This window comes from Anoplolepis gracilipes, chromosome 8 (genome assembly GCF_047496725.1).
Source record: "Anoplolepis gracilipes chromosome 8, ASM4749672v1, whole genome shotgun sequence".
In the NCBI taxonomy this organism is placed as follows: Eukaryota; Metazoa; Arthropoda; class Insecta; order Hymenoptera; family Formicidae; genus Anoplolepis; species Anoplolepis gracilipes.
Window position 1 is genome coordinate 2483485 of NC_132977.1, and position 9771 is coordinate 2493255.

General features: G+C 38.0%; 1 protein-coding gene across 2 annotated transcripts; it reads left to right on the forward strand.

The window, feature by feature from the left end:
- The first annotated feature begins 4252 nt into the window (after positions 1–4252).
- On the forward strand, positions 4253–9318 carry LOC140669081 (uncharacterized). Of its 2 annotated transcripts, XM_072898582.1 has the most exons (4): positions 4253–5083; positions 5137–6628; positions 6830–6989; positions 7288–9318. In XM_072898582.1, exons 2-4 carry the CDS (start codon positions 5238–5240, stop codon positions 7903–7905), a joined length of 2169 nt encoding a protein of 722 aa, XP_072754683.1. In that variant the 5' UTR covers positions 4253–5083; positions 5137–5237; the 3' UTR covers positions 7906–9318. The 2 variants fall into 2 exon arrangements, with proteins under 2 accessions (XP_072754683.1, XP_072754681.1); XM_072898580.1 differs by having other exon boundaries at positions 4253–6628.
- Positions 9319–9771: the final 453 nt, after the last annotated feature.

The window sequence follows — 9771 nt, forward strand, 5'->3', positions numbered from 1 at the left end:
GACAATGGGGCAACAGTTGCAAGACGCGATAGCGGCGGATTAATTCTCGATCGATTTCGAAGCTACTCCATCCGTGCTCGTATTGTCCACAATCGACCCTGAGAGTCGTCAGCTTTACGTAGCCGTGTATGACGTACGCGTGAGTTCATTAAGTGTGTGTGTATATTGGTATGCATCAGGCACGCTGCGCGCGCGCGCGCGCGCGCGAAGAAGCCGGGACACCAGAGACCGAGGATCAAATTATTATTATTATCATAACCATCTGCGTGCTCGAAAGCTTAAAAGTTGGTTCGTTTGCCAGATCAAAGGAGCCAACGTTGCATTCTCTCGAGAGAATAGAAAAAGCGTGTCTAATGTCCCAGGCGAATAGATTCTCACACAAATGAACAGTACGCAAAGTGTCCATGTTACTAGAGCACTCCTGGGAATGTGTGTAGAACCGTGAAATGTAATTTCAATTGTGCCTGCATCATATGATTTTCCTGCAGGCTTTTATAATACATATCGATGCAGCGGAACACGCATTTAAGGGAATAATAGAATTTCTAGAGCCGAGGAACGAGTTGTACGATAATATTGGGACACCCCGTATATGTATACCTTGTTTAAGATTGGAACTCGTTTTTTCTCGAGACCATCGATGATCCTTTCTTTCATTAGGCAATCATCTTTTAATTAAGCCGGAAAAAAGGGATGCCGCCGGCGCCAGCCTCTTTTATCACTGTAGAAACCATCGTGTCTCAACGATTGGGTAAACAGATTAATATATGTTACAAGTTTGGAAAATTTATTCTATCACCGATGAACGACAAAGGTTTGCCTCGGGTTACCTCAGGGTATTAGCTTACGGCTAATTGCCTGTAGGCATTTTTACCAAGCACCAAAATTACATATAGCTATATCCATCACCCTCTATTATATACAAAAATTTATATGCCTAAGTGTTGAAATTTTTTAAATAAAAATTTATGTGAGAGAGACAGTGATATGCGATATTAATCAATGTTATATATCATAGATTATCAATTAAAATTTTTTTTGTACGAGATATAAAATTACTATCGATACAAAACTCATCACAATCACTGTATCTCGAATTTTACAATATAACGTATAAAAATAAACATTAAATATCTGACAGAACGATATTTAACAATTAAATCATCGGGGTTGCAATCTATGGTCATGAACAACGATATGTGACGAATGTTAAAATCCCGCTGTTAAAATCATTGGCTCGCGACGTAAGAGAGATAGCGACGTCATCGATGGTCCCTTGGTAGCGGGAAGACATAATTGATACGTACAAATCACCCCGCTGCTGACGCGAGGAGGACGAAAGCCAGGGATGGGTACATGGATGTACCGAGAAGGGACGATCGACGAACGGTTGTTTGACGGCACCTCCCCCTCCCTCTCCCCTTCCCCTTTTTCACCCCATCCCCCACACTCCCCCTCCCACACTGACGCACTACGTGAAGCTGGTATCGCATTCACGGTCCACTGCCTCAGGATTCGGGTCTCCTCCCCGCGCGTTTCTCTGCGCGTCGACTCTCTTTCTTGTAAAAAGAGAGAATACAGAGAGGATACACCAACCCTCGTCGGCGATCCGTAACCCCCGATCGTCAGAATCGAAGGTATTGCACAACGAAACGTACTTAGCGAACCGCTACATAAATAACGCATCTGCCCGTTGTACTTTGCTGCTATACATATATATATATATATATATATATATATATATATATATATATATATATATACAAGCTTTAAGCGGCTATGCATTTTTCGGTTCGCTGGAAATAGCATTACACTATTTAAATGTATCGAATATTGTCAATTCTCTGATGTATCATTGTTATATAGAAACATTGCACATGTGTATAGGAATAATTATAATAATTATTAAAGTTCAGAAAACATTATCACGTTATTGAAAAAAAAAAACTAGACTAGAAGAAATATATCTCATCTAATTATGGTTAAAAAAAAATAATTAATATGTTTCTCTTGGAAAAAAATTAAAAAATTATTTATCTCTCTCAAGGAATCAATATTTGTAAAAAATTACGTTGTAATACCCAGATAGCACAAATAAATTAAAAGATATCTTAAAGATGTCTAAAGGATGATGAGATTTTTAAGATTTTTCTCAGATATCTTTAGAAACATATATCTATACATATATTATCCAAGTACGTTTAAAAAATTGTATCTTATTTGTCGTGTTGTACATATTAAACAAGTAATGATGAACTTTGACCGAAAATGTAGTAGGAAATATTTTTTCAAATCAAGGCACATTCGATAAGACGGATCATGAGAGGAACGCTGATTGTGAGATGATTCAGATACCACGCATGTTTGGCTTATTCATACTTGAAACCACAGGTTTTAAATATCGTGCTACCTATAAATAAAAAGTATTTTAGCGATATTTTAAAATTAATTTAAAATTATTTTAAAATTGTTTCTTTTTTTCAAGAATACAAATTTATTGACCGTATAATATGACAAACATAATATATACTCTTTTTCAAAATAACGTTATAATTATCGTATCATACATATTTATATATAATAACATTATATATATATATATATATATATATATATATATATACAGGGTGTCCTGTAATTGGTGAAAGACCTGTTAATGGCAGAATTTTTAAAATCATTTAGAATCGATTTTTCCTCAGCGAAAATATCGAGAGACGTCATCATTTTTTGCAAGTTTCCAACTTTTATTAAAGTAAACTCTATCTGAAATTAACTGAAAAATGTAGTTTTGGTAATTTTTTAACTCCAAAAAGTTTAGTTTGCAAAAAGCGCTTTTTTTCAATCGCTTATAACTCGGAAATTATTGATGTATCGACATTTTCGATGAGGAAAAATCGTTTCCAAATGATCTCAACGAATCTGCCATTAGCAAATTTTTTTTTACCAATTACAGGGTACCCTGTATGTATATATATATATATATATATTAAACTATATAGTAGTAATTGAAAAAAATATATTTAATATGTGTCATTTATATGTCAATTTGACATACTTTGTTATATACATTTTAACGCGTGAACGCGTAAACGCGTTAGAATGCGGGTAGATGGAATAGACGCGACTGCGAGATTCTTATTCTAACAAGCATGCATTGGCTTTTTGCCAAGCCGTGATGCCGGGCCATTAACGAGCGGGCATTGCTTATCAGTTGCTGAGTTCGCGCTACCGCGTCGTCCGATGACCAGCCGTCCGATGAAACTGTTTCTCTGTCCTCGTATCACCTCTAGAGGGACCTCTACGTCTCATAACTCGTCGCCGTCGTATACCGGCTGTAAATGATGAAAACGATCGGTGTTGATTGATCCCGCACTGCTGATCGATCTATCTATATCGATCGTACAGCCCGATTCGTATTTATTCCAATTATTCGCGGATGTTTTATTAATTATAGACCGATTCGCACCGATTTATCGTGACTATTCTTCCAGAGGATAAAATATATCTGATTTTCTTTTTTTTCTCTCTCTCTCCGAGATTAAAACATTTCTTTCTAATCAATGACAACTATAATAATAACCACAAGTGTGGGCTGATAGCGTCCTCGACATATTTGCCTTTCACACACACACACACACACACACATATATGCACGCGTGCGACACGCAGATATATACAATATAGGTGTCTTCATCATATTATAATATATATATATATATTTTATATTTGCAAAATATCGAGACAATAAAGAGAAAATATACAATTATAGTTGATAAATAGTAAAATAAAAACAAGATAGACACAATTGCAAAAAAGTTGTAGATGCAGTTTGTTTGAAAAAAAATATACATAATAACATTATATCTTGCGATAAAAGTATACTAAGGGCGCCAAACAGCGTCGTTCTATCTTTGTTCAACTTTTAATGAGTAACAAAGAATATATTATAAATATATTATAATATCACGGGGCAAAATTTGAAATTATCAGATTAGTAGCTGTAATAATTAAAAGTGAATAAAAAGTTGAAGGCGTGCAATCGGTTTGCGGATAAAAGATATTTGTGGAGAAATGGAAGAGAATTGCGGCTCGATCGGCTGGTGGAAAGACGAGTTGGAAGACATTGAAATATGGCGGAAAAAAAGTATCGAGATTTGCCGCTCTCGCGCTCTCGCGCTCTCGCGCTCTCGCGCCATCGGCTGTCGGGGCTGTCGGCAAAGAGTGAAAAGTGCTGCCATCACGGAAGCGCTCGGCGCGGCGACGCTATCGGCGGCGGCTCCGCTCCCTCCAAAATCGCGCATACATTGGCAACATTGTTTTTTGGTAGTTTACAAATAAAATGGCCGATTGTGAGGCTAGTTTGGTATGGACAATAAAATATGCAATTATGTAAAATTAATGACCGTCGGCGGTGCGTGCGTGTAAGCGAGTAGCGAGTACGGTGAGCGGGAAACGTGGAAAAAGTGCGCGGAGCGCGAGTGAGCGTGTGGGAGTGCCGCGGGAGGTAGGTGGAGGTTGTCTTCCGAGGACCCAGTGGACGCCGCGGGAGCGAGGGACCGTGTAACGAGACTGTCTCATCACTTATGGTCTCCAACACATAGATAGAGCCCGTCTAGCCGAGCGCGGCGTGCTTTTTTCTATTGGCGCATGTCTAGCGGCGCGGCAACAATACGAAAATCGAGTCTGGGATAAGCGGAAACGGCGAAACTGCTCCTCGCCTGCTCCGATATATTACACTGATGCTCCACTCGCCCCGTCCCGCATAAAGCCCCCCGTCTCTCACAACGCGACGCATCGCATCGCCTCCCGGGGCCCGCGTCGCGATCCCGAGATCGGCGAGAGCGCCTCGGGAGCACGCTCGATTACCTTCTTATGATATACATTGGAGGAGTATATATTAACCACCTTGCACCTCCGACGTGCACTCGTTGAACGTGGTACTTGGGTAGCCTAGTAGCCGGGTCCTGTGAATCATCCGAGTCTGCAAGCTGTAATCGTTGTGGTATTTCTATCTTACTGGCCGCTCTTGACAGATATGACACCTGTATTTGATATCCAAGGCCGTGATACTGGAGTGTAACGGGTACGTTTATTTGGAACCTCTCAAAATATTTCCTACGGAACAGTTTGTTGTAGTGGAAAGGGTTGGCGCGGAAAATGCCGTGGTAGAAACGGAGGAGCCGACAACCAGTACCACGTCAAGGCAGATTAACCCATCCATTACAACTCTGACGAATATGTGTACCACTCCTGGCAATGCGGGTGCTGGATTCGGTGGGTACACCTGGTCCTTCAGCGGGCCGGGGACCGAGACCCGGGAGAATGCCCAGAGCGAACTCGCGACGAATATCAGTTATGCCGTTAATAATAATCAGGATCAAGGCTCCAGTCAGAAAATACAGGTTGACATCAAGCCAGCGAAGGTTGCAGCTACCACTCATCGTCGTCCAATGTTTGCGATGAACGAAAGTTGTCAGCAAACACCCACTACGCATCATGGCCATACAGGGGGAGCGCATAATCAAACAACTCATGGTACTCATGTTCGCACTAAAAAGCATCACGATGTATTTTCATTAACATGTGACAAAGGTGGATGCAATTGCGACGCGGCACATCCCACACCTCCACCTTCCTTGTTCTCAAACACCTTAGTTTTTACAACAACCGATAAGCATGCCATGAGTAAGCACTTCATGACACCGCTTGGACCAATACAGCTTACGGCAGAAGAGTGCAATGAAATTTTAATGAAGAGAGCAGCCGCTGCGTCTAATCAAGCCACCGGGGCGAATAATGTGGCGACGAGTCAGACGGACAGTACTGCTCATTTCGGGCATGTTCTCACCCATGTGAATACGACGCAACTCGAAACAAAAGTCAAACAACAACAGGATATGGGAAGTCAGGTTCGTGTGCCGAAGGAACGACCGTATTCTTGTTCCGAATGTGGGAAATCTTTTCTGCTGAAACATCATCTTACGACCCACGCGAGAGTGCACACTGGAGAACGGCCACACATTTGCGTTCACTGTGGCAAGAGCTTCGCGCACAAGCATTGTCTTCATACGCATCTACTGCTGCACAGCGCCGAGAGACCGTACCAATGTCGCGAATGTAAAAAATCTTTTACATTAAAACATCATCTTGTAACACACACTCGCGTACACACCCGGGAACGGCCGTTCGTCTGTCAAGAATGTGGAAGAGCATTTCCTCTAAAACGTCACTTAGTGACGCATAGTAAGTTCCATTCGGGAGAAAGACCTTACGTTTGCGAAGAATGTGGAGAATCATTTTCTCAAAAAGATCATCTTACTATGCACTCACGCTTCCATGGCAGCTTACATCCGTTTGTTTGCCATGATTGTGGTGCAACTTTCCAGAGGAAGTTTGAGCTGGTTAATCACGGTCGGTTGCACGGCAGAGTTCCACACTCGTGTACTGCCTGTGGAAAGGAGTTTCTGCAGAAGAGAACACTTTTAGCTCATATGCGCTTACATACAGGTGAAACACCTTATGCTTGCACTGTTTGTGGAGAAGCATTTCCTCGAAAGGCAGACCTGGTCGCTCACTCAAAAATTCATAATAACAATACAAATGCTGATGAGAAGTCTCTCACATGCAGGTGAGACATTATATGTAATAAAAAAGTTTAAATTTATTCACGTATCTGATTATTCTTATTTTTTAGATGCATCTTAAGTTTTAACATTACAGTTAAATGAGAGAAAAAGACATATTTATTGTTATAAACACCAAGAGTATATATTCCATCTCATCTTTGGTAAGATAGCGGTATGAATTTCTAACAAAGTTATCATTTCAGGGAATGTGGACTTGACTTCCCAAATCGGGAAGCTCTAAATCTACACCAAAGGTTACATACTGGTGATCGAACACTTGTAACAGACCTTTGTGGACTAGCAGCCGCCTTCCAACAAACTCCGGCACATTTTCTTACCCCAAACACTCCAACAACTCATCAGGTAATGATATATACTTCTGTAATTCAAGATACGTTTATATAAAGAGAGGTATTTGGAAATAATGTAAATTTTAACTTTTTCTTTCAATGAAAACTCAATTTAGAAAGTAATTACATTATTCTTACCTTATTAAACGTATACTTAATTTTATCTTAGAGAAAGAATTATTTTTATCTAAAACACTCTTTTATAAATTACTGAAATATTGGGTAAAGATATGTTACTATGAAATTAAAAATTAAAGAAATTAAAATTCAAAGTGTAAATCATATAAATAATAAATAAAATGTTTATACAGATGAACGGACCGATAGGAACGCCTGGTGTTAGTCATATGCACGGTGCAACTCAAACGTCGCCGCCAGTGGGAACAGGACCAAAACCTAAGCCACACATTTGTCCTGATTGTGGTCGCGGCTTTGCACAGAAGCATGGTTTGTCACAACATCAACGACGCCACACAGACGGCAGCTGTCACATAAGATCCCACGTGTGCGATAAATGTGGCAAAGCTTTCTTCCAAAAGAATCATTTGTTACTACATCAACGTCAACATATGGATCCACCACCTAGTATACTTAGACAGCAGCAAAGACAAGCTGCTCAAGCTGCTGCTCAGCAGGCACAGCAGCAGCAACAACAACAGCAACAAGCGCAACAACAGCAGGTTCAACAGCAGCAGCAAGTGCAACAACAGCAAGTGCAGCAGCAACAACCGCAGCAGCAACAGACATTGACTGTTGATAAGAATGCGATTCAACTGCAGGCAATACAGCAGCAGGTACAACAACAGGTACAACAACAAGTACAGCAGCAGCAACAACAACAGCAGCAGCAACAGCAGCAGCAACAAACACAACAGCAGCAAGCATGTTCCGTGGACGCTAAAGCAATACAGTTGAATGTCACCATGTGAGACGGTATAAAGACAAAGGACTGGAGAGTCCTTGAAACAATAGCACTCCCAAATGCGCACCCCGCTGCCACCCTCTGCACGCACTTCTCTTGTACTAACAATATACATTAGATATATATTTATTATCTCTAGATCCGAAATACGGAATAATCGATTTTATTACAAGAGTATATAAGAATATACAAAGTATACATACTATATTCTAATTAATATAAGGCTTGTAACAAGAAAATAAAAATAACCACATATTAGTGTTTTACATATACTTTATAAATATACAAATATAAAAATAAATAAATATATAAATATATAAATATATACTCTAGATATGTAAAATGAGACTAAACAAATTAGTTGCCTTAACGAGAAGAAGAATTTTAATGAACATATTAACATTATTGTTTGGTGATTTTTTCATTTACTTTTATTTAGTAGGACATCACTTTATATAAGAAAATACATATTAAATAAACCAAGATATAAAGAAAAAAATAAGTTCGTCGTGTATCGCTGCTTTGTTGTTTATCCTTCTCAATGTATTTGTACGATGATAATGAGACGAGGTAATTTGAATATGAACAGAGAAGAAGAGAGGGGAAGATTCTGTAAACGATTTCGGCGAAGAGAAAGAGGGTGGCAGACATTGCGCATTTATGAAGCATTTTTAAAGCTTAGATTTATCCAAGATAGCATTTTAGTCCCGCGCAATTTATATTTTTACGTTAAAGGATACGAGCAAACTGCTTGTTAAATAGAAATACGTAAGGATCCCGGTTTTATAAAATCCAAATATCAATAAATGGATGTAAATGTTTTTCGTGAGAAATTAACGCGATTCTCGTATCGGTGATATGTACGATGTATACATTATAATCATGAGACTAATACGTATATAATAATTTTACATCAATCATGAACGGAATATTCATAAAAATATTGCAAAAATTGTACATATATACATATATATATATATATATATAATTTTTGCAATTTTTTTTCTTTATATATATATAAAAGTTACAAAATTGGTACATCAAAATTGATATTCTGATGTACATATAAAAATGTTTGTAACGCATATGTCACGGTTAGAATCGCGAATATTGTTACCCGCACTTTTAATTATCTTCTTCGATTAAAATATTTCTTCATCGCGAAATCAGTGCGCGTCGTATTACAATGCAGATACATGAGATTGCTTAGCGGGCTCTTTTAGTAAAATGCAAATTTAATTTCCTTGTCAGCAAGTATATATATTAACTGATAGATTAGCTAGAAAATCGGAAGAAATACGAATAAAGGTTTCCTACATAGTTTTAAAATACGAATCTATCTTTTTTTTCTAATGCAATGTAGAATACTGCTGATGTATCGATATTTGTAGACATATATGAAAGAGCAAAGTTTTTTAAAGTGCGAGTCTATCTGTGCCAGTTTTTCTATCAGTCACATTCTCTAGTGACATTCAAGCAAAAATCATGAATATTAATAAATATTTTATATATTTTTTTTTTTTTGGTTAAGACGATAAACTTTTAAGTTATCTTCTGCGTTTCTTACTTTTTGGTTGCCAACTTATTAAACAATTCGAGAAGTTCCAGAATACTGTGGACGTCACATCGGTATATAAGTAAAGTAAGTACATATCGCGCAATAATATAATGGAGATATATCAGATTAATTAAAAGATATGCCTTTTCCTTTTATTGTATATTAGTGTAAGAGCTAAACAAATATTGCGTAAAAGATTATACAATTTCATCATTAATATTTTTGAGACCTGTGAGATGTGTTTATACAAATATATAAATATATATATATATATATATATATATATATATATATATATATATATATATATATTAT